At 47.7% G+C, this 13,029-nt stretch overlaps 5 protein-coding genes and 1 non-coding gene across 6 annotated transcripts; 3 read left to right on the top strand and 3 right to left on the bottom strand.

Annotated features, from left to right (window-relative positions):
* The first annotated feature begins 3,836 nt into the window (after positions 1-3,836).
* C8Q69DRAFT_154004 (ras small monomeric GTPase rasa) lies at positions 3,837-5,225 on the top strand. Its single transcript, XM_028625579.1, has 4 exons — positions 3,837-4,149; positions 4,251-4,365; positions 4,428-4,703; positions 4,778-5,225. Exons 1-4 carry the CDS (start codon positions 4,138-4,140, stop codon positions 5,014-5,016), a joined length of 642 nt encoding a protein of 213 aa, XP_028487563.1. The 5' UTR covers positions 3,837-4,137; the 3' UTR covers positions 5,017-5,225.
* Positions 5,226-6,588: 1,363 nt separating this feature from the next.
* C8Q69DRAFT_442095 (3'-phosphoadenosine 5'-phosphosulfate sulfotransferase) lies at positions 6,589-7,868 on the bottom strand (the record flags this gene model as incomplete). The annotated part of the gene is made up of 3 exons (XM_028628812.1): positions 6,589-7,216; positions 7,347-7,513; positions 7,671-7,868. The coding sequence occupies 3 exons, from the start codon at positions 7,866-7,868 to the stop codon at positions 6,589-6,591; spliced, it is 993 nt and encodes a 330-aa protein (XP_028487562.1).
* Positions 7,869-8,141: 273 nt separating this feature from the next.
* Positions 8,142-8,836, top strand: C8Q69DRAFT_504572 (GMF family protein; the record flags this gene model as incomplete). Its single annotated transcript, XM_028632606.1, has 4 exons — positions 8,142-8,153; positions 8,207-8,306; positions 8,456-8,586; positions 8,645-8,836. 4 exons carry the CDS (start codon positions 8,142-8,144, stop codon positions 8,834-8,836), a joined length of 435 nt encoding a protein of 144 aa, XP_028487561.1.
* Positions 8,837-9,635: 799 nt separating this feature from the next.
* On the bottom strand, positions 9,636-9,707 carry C8Q69DRAFT_t27. The gene has a single exon. It is a non-coding gene; the product is annotated as a tRNA-Thr (tRNA).
* Positions 9,708-11,009: 1,302 nt separating this feature from the next.
* Positions 11,010-12,393, top strand: C8Q69DRAFT_457151 (hypothetical protein). Its single transcript, XM_028629879.1, has 2 exons — positions 11,010-11,451; positions 11,511-12,393. The coding sequence occupies exons 1-2, from the start codon at positions 11,086-11,088 to the stop codon at positions 12,216-12,218; spliced, it is 1,074 nt and encodes a 357-aa protein (XP_028487560.1). The 5' UTR covers positions 11,010-11,085; the 3' UTR covers positions 12,219-12,393.
* Positions 12,394-12,402: 9 nt separating this feature from the next.
* On the bottom strand, positions 12,403-13,029 carry C8Q69DRAFT_516811 (hypothetical protein; the record flags this gene model as incomplete). The annotated part of the gene is made up of 1 exon (XM_028633397.1): positions 12,403-13,029. One exon carries the CDS (start codon positions 13,027-13,029, stop codon positions 12,403-12,405), a length of 627 nt encoding a protein of 208 aa, XP_028487559.1.

Here is a 13,029-nt window from a genome sequence, read left to right as displayed (position 1 = left end):
CTCCCCAATCGTCTTCTCTCAAGTTGAAAAGGGGTAAATATCGGGGGGGCCACGAATGAGCTCTCGGTTGCGAGAACCGGTGCGATCCAGTAGAGTCGTTGGCTCGGGCGCTGATAGACCAAATAATAATAATAATAACCGCGGTTCTCAACCACTAACAGCGTAATTAACGAAGTCTCCAGTGCAAGTACGGAGTAGTGCTATTACCATAGAGGGGCACGGAGGTGCAGAGCAGCGGCAGTACTATACCGCCTTAGACTTAGTGTACCATATAGTACCTAGGTAGGTATTCCAACTAGAGGAAGAAGCTTGGATTCTTTCACAACACCACAGTCAATCTTTCCAATGACAGTCAACTCCAACCCTACTTACTCAAAGCTTGGGATTCCCCTTTCACAATAATAGAAATATTCTTTGATTCTTTCCATCACGGGTCTTCAGATTTTTGCGTCAATCGCAATGTTATATTTCTACCTCCTCACATGACGTTTGGTAATAAAAGACCGGTATAGTTACCGTAGATTCATAGTCCAGCGCCTACATCTGAGATTGCGCATTCCTGGCCTGCACCTTCCCAGCCGTAACAACTCGCCGCGCGAACCCGTGATCGAAGGCCGTATTTTGTTTCGAACTTGTGAGTGTCCCTCCAATTCATCTTTCGTGGATCGTTGCAACTTGAACTGACAAAATGGCATCAGACAGGGAGCTCCCCATCATCGTCCCCGCCATCTGTCACTCGATCACGATCCGTCTCCACCACGCGTGCTCGCCCTATATCTTCAATCCAAGGCCCATCTTTTGATTCATCGGGCTTATTTTCCAAACCAACCGAGCTTGAGATCAAAAGACTCACGGGTAAAGATTATTGGGTCTGTGGTGCAATAGATCCCCAAATCGCCCATATGGTTGCAAAAGCAGACAGTCAGATATAATTTCCCTTCTCTGACTATTGAAAGCTCAGACTCATTAGCATCTATATAGATACCATCCTAGCATGACGCTAGCTTATTTTCCCCTGAATTTAACTTCAAGTCTGTGGCAAACGCAATTCCTCTATATCCCACTTGTCATTATCAATTCGACAAGGCAGAAGACCCGGGTTTCATTTTCTTTCCGTCGGACTTAAACTTCTTTATTAAATTCAAGCTGAGAGATAAGCGCCAGCGAGAAAACACCAATACCCTACAAATACCCAATGCTGTGTGGCCTATCGAAACTACCAAATTTCATCCAAAGCCATACCCCCCAACGCAATTAGGGGCCTCTAGATGCGGAGTTTTTTGAAGGATTTATAGAACGGACTCCTGCCCGAGGAAATATTGCAAACCATATCCACCAACAAACAATGGCACAGAAACCCGTTAACATCTCTGCGACGGGCTTTCGCAATCCTCGGAAGTCTATATATATACATCATGGATCCAGAGACCCGAAAGCAGCTCGACAAATTGTGTTATCTCTATTTCGAGGAGACTTTACTAAACCCGGCCAACAATATACTCTGTAATATCTATCGGAAAGATCCTGTCGCAGCCGGCAAACAGTCTCATATAAAAGAACAAGAGGAATCTGGCCAAGCAGCGAAGAAAATGAAAGATAAAAAGATGCTGAATGACGCTAGTATATTTGCAAATGCGCCATCCGGCGGCTAAAAGAGAACAAATGCATCATAGGTCTTAGGCCCTGATAGCACCGCCAACAGGGTCATTTAGCTATACTCGTCAGAGAAGACCGGCTTATATTTATATCAGCGCCTGGCTTATCCGAACTGATTCCGAAGAGAAGCCCGTGGATGAGTTAACAACTATTACACTCAAGTCTTTTCGAGGACCTCATTTACAGTTTACATACACCCTTAGTACAGATTTTTCCTATCGCTTTATAAGTCTTGATGAACTAGGCATATGCTTAGCGATCGGCAATGTCTCTTAGATAGGCTTTTACCTTCAGACAGTACGCTTAGTTGTTACTTTCATAACTAGTGAATGTTGTTAATTCCTAAATTCGCACACTTGCTTACTGATCAACTTGGTTTTTTCCCGCGCCAACTAATAATTGCTTCACTTGAAGATGCTGTTCTGTGACAATTAGCCAAGAGAGTTTGTATTCAGCTAAGTATATTAACAAGGCGGAAAGACCACGAATTTAAAGCCTAAAACGCACAACTGTAATTATTCTACCATCACCTACATTTACTTTGTAATGTGGTCACAAAATTCGCTTAAAGTACAACAGCATTTGGAAGAACTTTTAGCATGTGCGATGTGTACAGTTGTAACAGACTACTCCGTATGCAAGACTGGCTCTGTTTCACGTCGTCACCAGAGCCCTAACGGTCATAGCGCCTTTCCAAACTGGTGACTGATGGCATCTGGTCTGTGCTCTCTTCTCTATGACCTGCCATTTGGAGGAATTTCGGGGATCCGGACTCTGGAGGGGACCTCTAGGCATTATTATTATTTACTGGGGAAGCTCCAGGTGTCAAGGCCAGGCAGATAAGCAACATTGTGTGGAGTAATGCATGATGCAACTCTATGCAAGGTTGCAAGCCATCGACTGCTTACGGACCGGGTTTTATGAGACGCGGCTGCTCTCAGAGTGAGACTTTCCTGGTACCCTGCTGTATCAGCAGCCTGAGGATCTGCATGTATTGTATGTAGTTTCGACCAGGACGGAATCACAGGATGTGAGAAATCTGCTAGATATTAGAGTTGATGGAAGACTTGTGAGACGTCTCGTAAAATGCAGGAGCTCACAACCGTTGGACGACGGCCTTTTTATACATCACAGTCTCGCGGACATCTTTGGCGTCGAGTGGATCGCCTCCGCACCTTAAACGGCAGATAATCATATTATTGGCAAGGGATCGATCGTCCTCTGATCTGTTCTAACTTCTCTGGTTCTCATTCTTGACCCGAGGAGACCGCCCGCTGTAGATGTCGAAAAAAGAAAGAGTAGATAGGATCCGCGTCAAGCGATACGGTGACGACGATGAAGATCAGACTTTTGAACCTATCCACTTAGCAGGCCAACGAGACTTGAAATAATGATAACAGTAGTAGGTGGTCGCCTGACCGTGGGGGAAAGAGTTGGCGGCTACGCGCAACGTCCAACAGCCCGTAAAAGCGAAGCGGCCGCTATCAATCGCTTGATCTGTCTCTTGTTGCTCTCTCTTGATCATACCATTCGATCAAGAACAATAATTACTGGCGCCAAGGGTTCAAAAGACGGAGGACCAACGAGAGCGGTGGGCGGAAAGATGGTGATGGGCAAGCTGGTTGGACTGTTCGTTCGTTAGACTGGGTGGACTGGGCGATTTAGCATTGACCATCACTGGCGCTTCAGCGGATCCTTGGAAAGGCGAGAGAACCATGGATGGCTGGTGGTTAGAGAGGGAGAGGGAGAGAGAAGAGAGAGAGACGAGGGGTTGGTTGGTCAAACCGACAACCGTTCTCCTTTTTTCCCGCCAAGCGGCGCTCTCCTTTAGCTCAGGTCCATCACAGGCCAGAAACCGTCCATTCTGCTTCTGTTGCATCTAACTAACTATCTATCTATCTCATCTTCTTTTTCCAGACAAGAGACTCAAGAGTCTAAAAAGCGAAAAAGAAAAAGATCTCTCTCTGTAAGTCGAGCTTCTCCTCCAACTGCCACATAACACACACGCTCTCCGTTCCTCCGCTCCAGATCCTCTCTCCCTCTCCATCGCCAACTCAACCCGATCAACTCTCATCCCCACCCTTTGGTTGCTCCCTAAGCCTCCCTTAAACTTATCCCCCTTCCCGTTCACTCCCTGTTCCCTGGACTGGCCCAAATAGTTTCCCCCGTCGACCCCCGCTGGCTTGCGCAGAAAGGACCAACCGGTCTCTGAGCCAGAACCCCTCGCCTCCAATTATTCCGCTGTTCTGCGTCTGCACCCCTGATCCCGATCTAACTCGTTAAGCTTGGGCTAGTTCACTAGACTGGCGGGTACGGTGGACTGCTGTTTGGCGCCTGTCTTCCGCCAGAAGCCCCCGACATTCTGGGTCCCGACCTCGATCCTCCTTCTGAAGAAAACTGTTGCGACCTCAACCGCCGTCCCTGCTGCTGGCATAGCTTGATCACGGCCCTTGACGCCCGACGCAGATAGAATCCGCCGACATGGCTTCGAAGGTACGTCGATGGCCTATCCAATCCCTTGGGGGCGGAATGCCCTGGTCCTTCCCGGCAAATGGGACTCGCATCACTGACATCCTACTTTTGCCCGACTCTAGTTTTTACGAGAATACAAATTGGTTGTTGTCGGTGGAGGTGGTGTCGGAAAGTCATGCTTGACAATCCAATTAATCCAGAGTCATTTCGTCGATGAATATGATCCGACAATTGAAGGTGGGAAAGACCCGACCGCGAGCGACGTTAGATCCTTTGACTCATCAGACTTTCTCTGGCAGACTCCTACCGCAAGCAGTGCGTCGTTGACGATGAGGTCGCCCTGTTGGATGTTCTGGATACGGCCGGACAGGAGGAATACTCGGCAATGCGAGAACAGTACATGCGGACGGGCGAGGGTTTCCTTCTCATCTATTCCATCACCTCGCGCCAGTCGTTTGAGGAGATCATGACCTTCCAGCAACAGATTCTGCGGGTCAAGGACAAGGACTACTTCCCCATCATCGTTGTGGGTAACAAGTGCGATCTGGAGAAGGATAGAGTGGTCACGCAACAAGGTATGTTCCTAGCCTCCAGTGAGACCCAGGCTCGACTCGTTGAACCTCTGCTAATCAACATCGCTCACAAACAGAGGGTGAGGCTCTTGCAAACCAATTCGGTTGCAAGTTCATCGAGACGTCAGCCAAGTCACGCATTAACGTCGAGAATGCGTTCTATGACCTTGTCCGTGAGATTCGCCGCTACAACAAAGAGATGTCTTCTTACTCCGGTGGTGGTGCCGGTGCCGGTGCTCGTGCCCCCGAGGGCAAGATGGACATGAACGAGCCCGGCGAGAGCGCCGGTTGCTGTGGAAAGTGCATTATTATGTAAATTGCGTGGGCGTTGGGTTCGGTTTACAAAGAGCGCAATTCGAGAAAGAAAAAAAGAAAACCAGGACCGGGACCAGGAATATGCGATTACCTGGGTATTACAAAACTAATGGCCGGTCGGTGCATTTGGCTGGACATTTGAGACATGAGGCTGTCTTTGGGATGATGTCTGCTGGTCTTTTAATGCTGTCATCGTCCGCACGAATGTTCTATTCACCTTTCATTCCTCCGGTTGCACCGAAAAGAGCTCCGTGTGGAATTGATTTTCCCTTCTTGAAGAGCGAGGATTGGGATGTCTACGCGGCCGCACCGCACCTATCTGTGATATTGGTTGACACTTGCTGAGATTTTCGCCGGCCATCTAACATCCCTTTTTCCTCCTCGAACTACATATTTTTTTTATCACATTTTGTTTATCATGCCTGTCACCCTATTGCGTACATCGACCGATCTCCTTGTTATTACAACTCCGATATCCCCCCGCGCTTTCCTTACTTTATTCTCCGTGGTTCAGATTTCGCTTCTCACCTGTCCTTTTCTTTTCTTTTCTTTTCTTCTCTCTGCGCTCTCCTTGTTTCCAATGAGATCCATCCATGCATACGGGTAGTTTAGGGAAATTTGATTTGAAGGCAGATAGCCAGATTTGTACGAAGAATAGCCACCCTATGGTTTAGCCGGTCAAAGCGGTATAATTGTTGAATTTCTCGTTATGTCTTCCATTCTTGTGATAGGTACCATGTATCCATTCCCTTGTTGAAAGCCCCCAGGATGGCAGGTTTCCAGCGCAAGCTCTGCATGTAGATAGACCGGTGATCTGCCAATCAACCACACTGGAGCATAGTACGTACATATTAGCGTATCCAACGGGATGAAGAAGTATAGCATCTAGCGACGATCCGAAAGTAGGTCCCTCATGTGATTACATGGTAATATGCATCCACAACCACAGCATGAGAGCTAGAGTATACTCTACTTCAGCTAGTTAATTTCTACTTCCTCGTTTGATTATTACCACACGTCACGACACTAAAATCCAAGAAAAAGTAAAAAGAGAAAACTTTGTTTACTCTACGTCTTTTCTTCTCCCTCTCCTCTCTCACTGTCGATCAAATGGCTTATGGTGTTTTTCTTTACGATCCGCAGCTGTGGAATGTGATACGGAAACTGGCCCCGCGGCCAATACCAGTCAAGAGGCAGAACCTCTGCCTGCCTGCCTGCCAGACGGAAATGTTTGTTCCTTGCATTGTCCAGCACTTGCATTGTCCGTTGATGAATATTTTGACTACTCATAATATGAAGCCCCCCTTGCTCTCTTGTGCTTTTTCTTTTTTTCATTCCGTGTAAGGACGGCGTGGGGACGGCGAAGGGAAGAGAATCTAGAAAAGAAGGTTATGCTATTAGTATGAGATCGTAGCCTAGTCTGGCGTTATACTGCGTATTCGGACCGAGGAATACGATTGGTTTATGCTTTATATATAGTTATTGTTCTCCGGTCTTTTTCTGATGTACATAACAACTCTTGCTATGGTATATCCATCTGGGTATTTAGGCAATGGCAATAGCAAGAAGATACTTATTTGCTCTCCTCAGTGTCTGATGGTGGGTCATCCTCGTCTTCTCTGTCGACTTTGCGGCCCTTGACATTCTCCTCTACCTCGCGGATCAGAGAATCCATATACGCCTTGTCGGTTCCTACCAGAGTGACAGTGTTGCGCTTCTTACCCCACCGCGGGTAACTGCCGACCTTGACACCGTGCGGCAATGCTCGTGTTGCAAGATCTGTCAGATACGGCGCCACGGCGCTCTCTGGAAGAGGCGTGCTGAACAGGTAGCGGTAGATTCCCTCCCCTTCTGGGTTTGTCAACCTGGGCAGAAGCAGGGGCTTCAGGTGCTCCAGCAGTCGTTCAAAGATCCTAGGGATACCGGGAAGAATGTGCACGTTACCATTGACAACGGCAATTGGCACCCACGTGTCCTCCGCGACGAACACGGCCTGGTCCTGCTCTGGTCGGTTCTCATCGTGAGGGAGCTCGACCATGCGGAGCTTGGCTGTCAAACCCGGGGATGGCGTCTCCCAGTCGAAGTTGGGCTGCAGGGGATGCGGCTTGGATAGTCTCTTCATCCGCTCGAAGGCCTCTTTGTGCAGCTTCAGCTTGAGCCCGAATGCCTTGGCTATCGATTGATATGTAATGTCATCGTGCCTTTTGATCTCAACGTAGATTAGCTATCATCCTCGACGTCGACGCAGGGGAGCAAGAAGTGGTTTTATTTTTAGAGTGAATATGAAGATAATCTGGGGTGTCAAGAATAATGGAAGCTACTGGCACTGACGTTGGGCCAATTCCTCCGCTAGTCACGACAAAGTCGTAACGGTCACTCATGCGTCGGACGGCTTCTATGATCTCGTCCTCATCGTCCGCGATGACCTCCACTCGCTTCAATTGTATACCAAGAGAGAAGCAGAACTTGGCAAAGTAGGGAGAGTTCGTGTCAACAGTCTAAAGAAGCCCATTAGCATGGCCACATTCAATGAAAGCTCTCTCCGTCGAAGGCCGCGTTCCGAACATGGGGACATTCCCGGTGATAGCCGCATGCAAAAAGCATTGAGAGCATTGGAAGGGACTGGCGGATTTCTCCGTTGAAATGGTTGCACACCTTACCACCCAGCACTTCATCACCGATAATCAGACATGCTGCCGTGTGTATCGGCTTTGGTTTGAGAGGAACGACGGATGATGTCATCGCGTAAGGGCTCTGGTTCCTGCTCAGGACGGACGAGCCAGCAGAAGTATGGGCGTAATTTGGCAAGGGACGCGAGAGGTGTCGGAGTAGCTGATTTACGCGGCCAAACATGGACACGGTGGATGGATGATCTGTAGGAAGATGTCGGGGTAGAGAGCGCAGCGGGGGAAATGAAGTCTGTTGGAAATTACTCTAAGAGCGAGTGGGGTGGGCAGAGACGAACAGCGTAGCAGAGCAGACGACCGTCAGAGGGGCCAAGGCAGACAACGACTTTTTGGACTCCGGTGGTTTCTCTATACGCAACACGCTCTGTTTTTCTTGATACCCAGTACCTTTCGTAGTCTCACTATTTGCTTGAGAAATTTCTTTTTTTCTATTCCAAACATGGTGAGCGAGGTTCTACCTGAGGTCTAGCCTGATGTGAGGGGAGGCTAACATTAACCCGCCAGTCCGATTCACGACTGTACTCGTTCTCCCCGGAGACGAAGGAGAAGCTGCGCAAGTTTCGCCTGGGCACTTCAAGAGCAAAGGACCCTCAGGCCATCATCTGTACTTCCTCTTCCTTTCCTTCCGTTTCGTTTCAGCCTGTCTGTCTACGCTGTGTTTCAGCAGCACGACCCCGCACACCGCTGGTAGACAGCGCACTTCCTCAGCGAACAGAATGATAACCAGAGTCAACGGTTAATCTCCCACTATAGATCTGATCGATACGAAGAGCCAGGAGATTCGACCTGAAGATGGCCAGGTTTACAATAAGATGGAGGATTTGGCGGATGAGGTCCCCGACTCGTCCCCGCGTTTTATCCTCCTCAGCTATCCTCTAACTCTGGTCAGTATTCCTAACCTCCCCAGGATCGATCAGTAAAAGCCACTAACGACCCATCTAGGCTTCCGGCCGTCTCACCGTCCCCTACGTTCTCCTCTACTATCTCCCCGAAAACTGCAACCCATCACAGCGAATGATGTACGCCGGCGCTGTCGAACTGATGCGCAACACTGCCGAAGTCAACAGGGTTATCGAGATCGAAAGTGAATCCGACATTATCGCAATCGAGTCTAAGTTGGCTGGATCCGACTAGAAGATATAATATACCTTCATCTTGGTGTTCATTATCATACGTGTTCAGTTATCCTTACGAAATGGGCAAGCGGGCGCATCAACGATGTACGACGAGCTAGGTCCCATAATATGCCGAAGTGCGAAGCACTGCAAATGAGCAATGGCATTAGAATCTCAACCGTCTCTGGTCTAATCGCGCAGGAACGTTTCGAGTACTTCCACTCTATGGAGGAAACTCCAGCAGCTTGTCCATTAACTGGCATATAGAGGACTTCAATTCTCCGCAGAATTTGCCAAGTCACTGTCACCACAGGAGATCACATTACTGGGGATGTCCACATGGATGTAAGTTGTGTACGGCAACAGTATCTCTTGTACAATGTTCACCGCATGCTGTTTATACAACGACGAATTGTGCCTTGTGAATCTTGGAACAATAACTAAATACGATTAAAAAGTAGCTCACCTGAACAGAGGAATAAATGCGCTTCCTAGCCCACTATTATTGCTGCTGTGGTTACTATATACCGTTCCAGAGCGCCTTTGTTTGCTTTCCTTGCTGGATAAAAGAGCATAGTATATTCACAATAATCAACTAAATGTAAAAGGTGATGGGTCACTCTAAGAGTCCATATTCACTATATACAAAATCTGGTCGATAAGTAATTATCTACATACTCGACTTCTTCTGGAAAGGGCCTCTACTCTAGCCACACCACGTGATCGATAATTCCCGCTTAAAAAAAAGAGCTTCAAGTTTGGCGTCCAGCCACCAAAATGAATCTCCACTTGATTCAGACATCTCAGATGGCAAAAAATGCCCACAGACGGGATCGAACCGTCGACTTCTTCATTACGAGTGAAGCACTCTACCACTGAGTTATGCGGGCATTGTTGGCCTTAGTGGCGAATTTTTTGAATTCTTGGATTTGCTCAATCGGATTGTTTAGTTTCAGCATGAGTGTATTGGTATATCTTCGGGGGTCTTTTGTTGAGTGTCTGCGAGGTATGATTTCTAAAACATAAGGTTGCTTACGTGTAATAATTGAAGTTTGGTTTCGTCATAGACTAAACTCTCTATAAGTATGCAAGGTTTTCTTGCGACGGTAAATCTGCTGGATTTGGCTCGTGTTAGAGCGCAACACGATAACAAGGCAAAATGAAGACATATAGGGGAGAAACAATATTGGGAGAGTATCTGACACAGTATAATTGGTGACTCTCATATCGACTCGAAACTTAAATTTGGCTTTGGTCCACTATTCCAGCATAAAAGCTGAAATGTTGGATTCGCTATGTGAATACTATATTTGTAGACCTGCGAGGACATTTAACAAATAAGGATCTGGCAGATGAGCACATTTATAATGAATGCCACTGCCAATAGCCTCCTCAATTGCATATCCTACACATGGGGGAAATATCATAAATCCTGAAATGAACCTTTTATTGGGGTCTGCATCTTCAATTGGACACTATATGCGTGATGTTTTTCTTGAACTGAGTGACTATCGAATACATCCAACCATTTGCATCAACACTGTAGTATAATCTACCCTTTATAACGGAGTATGCGTGCGGCGGTAGAACTGAACGAGCTGCAAGACGACGAGAAGGATGATTCTGCAGTCAGTCACGACAGGGATATTCGAGAATTATTTTCTAAAGTATGAAAGTAGCATAAGCCACACTTAATCCTCCCCGTGAATACCATACCATAACACGCTCTCCAATGCCGTTTAATTTGAGCTATTTCAATATCCTACTGAGGTCTGATGAGAAAGCAGATATTGTTACTTGTTCTCTGCCAGTGTCTCCAGATATTTCCACTCGATGTCGGCTCCCGACATCTCTTAAAGCGTTATTTCTCAATTGATCATCCACGTCGTGGTAAATTGGACACTCATGGTCGTACTCAACCGCCACCAATGGTGTTCTGGCGCTTAGATCATCGTAAGAACTCTTGTACAGTGCCTATAGAGGCACGTCAGAAGATTGATCGGGGAGAACACCGAACTTTGAATGAACAAGAGAGGCGAAACGTAATGCGGAGATCGAAATAAGAAGACGCATACAGAGAGCCTGCGCAACCGGGTAAAATTCCGTCGTATTACCCCAAGTTCCCCGGGATATGTGGTCATTCCCCCTCGGTCCGAACACCGACCCCGCATGAAGTATATCAAGTAAGCTACATTCAGGAATCTTAGTCTAATTCATAGTGTTAGCGACTGACCTCGAATGAAAGTATTCTACCTTCTATAATTGTACATGATGGCTTCTGCAGAGAAATTTGATGGGTTGCCTCCATTTCCCGACGACGTGCCAACTGCTCCTCTTCTTCGTCTATCACTAGAAAAGCTGCTACAGCGTGACAGTGGAGAAATCAAGCGCTTCAGCGAGGCTTGTGAGGAAATAGGTTTCTTCTATCTGGACTTTCGAGATTCGCAGCGTGGGGAAAGTATCCTACAGGATGCCGATAGGCTGTTCAAGGTCGGCGAACAATTGTTCGAGCTAGACCTGGAGGAAAAACAGAAGTATGACTTCAGCAAGGAAAATTCCTACTTTGGATATAAGGGACAAGGAGCTGCTGTTGTCGACCGACAAGGAAATGTGGACAGAAATGAATTCTACAATGTGAGTTGATCTACTTCGTTTTAGACTGCTTGTTCGATCTTTTCTAATGATAGCCACAGGTCTCGAAGGATGACATTATGGGGGTCTCAAAACCGCTTCCAGCACCTGAAATATTGCGGGAGAACCGTGATCCTATCAAGTCGTTTATGGAGAACGCCCATTCAATAGTGACCCTGGTTCTGGACCTTCTCAATGAACATCTCGGACTGCCACCATCGACCTTGTCCAATCTGCATCGTCTCACCGGTGTCAGTGGTGACCAAGTTCGTTTCATAAAGGCCCCTCCACAGCCCATGGATGACAGGCGCACAGCCCTGGGAGAACATACCGACTTTGGAAGCGTCACCGTGCTGTTCAACCGTCTTGGTGGGCTCCAGATTCTCCCGCCTGGGGAAGATGCGGAGTGGTGCTACGTGCGGCCTCTTCCCGGGCACGCAATCATAAACCTTGGAGATGCTATGGTCAAGTTCACAAATGGGCTCCTCCGCTCCAATATCCATCGCGTGGTCGCTCCACCTGGACAGCAGGCGGATATAACCAGATACAGTCTTGTCTATTTCGCACGACCTGAAGATAATGTACCTCTCAAACGACTAAATGGCAGCGATCGTATTCCTCCTCTCCCTTCTGATGTAGTGGAGGAAGATATAAACAGCAAGGATTGGATCATCCGACGAGCGCTGGGACGGAGAGTAGCACTATATAGTAGTGTTGATTTTGACAAGTCTGCAGGAACAGAACAGATAAGCCGCAGGATCAAAGTATAATTTGTTAAAAAACGTTGATTGTGATAATGAACCAAAGCATGCTATCATCACCATGTCAAATGGTAGGATTCATCCTTCCTAGCATATTGTAACCCAAGGGGGTATCTTCCCGCTAACAACCAACCGACAAACGCCTGAGTGACATCCCTGAACTCCAATGAACCAGCCATCACTGTGATCATATTCAGATCTCTGATTCCGTAGTCTCTTCATAGTAGGAGTCCTCCATCAAGTCACTCTCAAGAACCCAATCTTCAAGCCAGTCACTGAAGTTAACGAGCTCTTCTATATCATCGGCATCTCGTTTCTGCTGCTTCTTAGAGATGCCTTTTCCATCACCTTCTGTAGTAGTATCTGCCTCTGTTCCCTTCGTAGCAGTCCTGTCGATCAATTCCTGAATCCTAAGCGCATGCGACCAGTCGTCTTTGCGAAAACCCCATGGCGTGTACAAGGGACAAAGTTTCATTCCCTCTTCGGACCGCATTCTATACCCGAAGGCCTCCAGCTTATTCGCGAACCGCATGATCCCAAACTGAAGGCCTGTGAGAGGAGGTCTTGAAGATATGATAATCCCTCCGTTTTTGACGTCTACAGCAAGACCGGCCTGGACTGCTGCGATTCTGATATGGACACGCTGGAAGTCGAGGGCACGATGTCCGGTTAGGGTTATGCCAAAGGGGCGCTCCATCGCAGTGGTGTCCTTTGGGAAAGGAATGACGAATGGGCCGAGGTCGCTGCGATACTTTTCGGCCTCGGACAGACCCCAGCCTTGACCAAGGCGGCTAGCTAGGAGACGCTGGTTGATCTGCAT

The sequence above is a fragment of the Paecilomyces variotii genome, assembly GCF_004022145.1.
Source record: "Paecilomyces variotii strain CBS 101075 chromosome Unknown C8Q69scaffold_2, whole genome shotgun sequence".
In the NCBI taxonomy this organism is placed as follows: Eukaryota; Fungi; Ascomycota; class Eurotiomycetes; order Eurotiales; family Thermoascaceae; genus Paecilomyces; species Paecilomyces variotii.
This window is presented reverse-complemented; position numbering and strand designations above follow the sequence as displayed.

Excerpts from the sequence above, each read along its gene's own strand:
- C8Q69DRAFT_154004 (XM_028625579.1), top strand. Across the intron at positions 4,366-4,427 it reads ATATGATCCGACAATTGAAG|ACTCCTACCGCAAGCAGTGC; the intron begins GTGGGAAAGACC and ends TTTCTCTGGCAG. Across the intron at positions 4,704-4,777 it reads TAGAGTGGTCACGCAACAAG|AGGGTGAGGCTCTTGCAAAC; the intron begins GTATGTTCCTAG and ends GCTCACAAACAG.
- C8Q69DRAFT_457151 (XM_028629879.1), top strand. The coding sequence starts at position 11,086 with ATGATGGCTTCTGCAGAGAAATTTGATGGGTTGCCTCCATTTCCCGAC. Across the intron at positions 11,452-11,510 it reads ACAGAAATGAATTCTACAAT|GTCTCGAAGGATGACATTAT; the intron begins GTGAGTTGATCT and ends TGATAGCCACAG.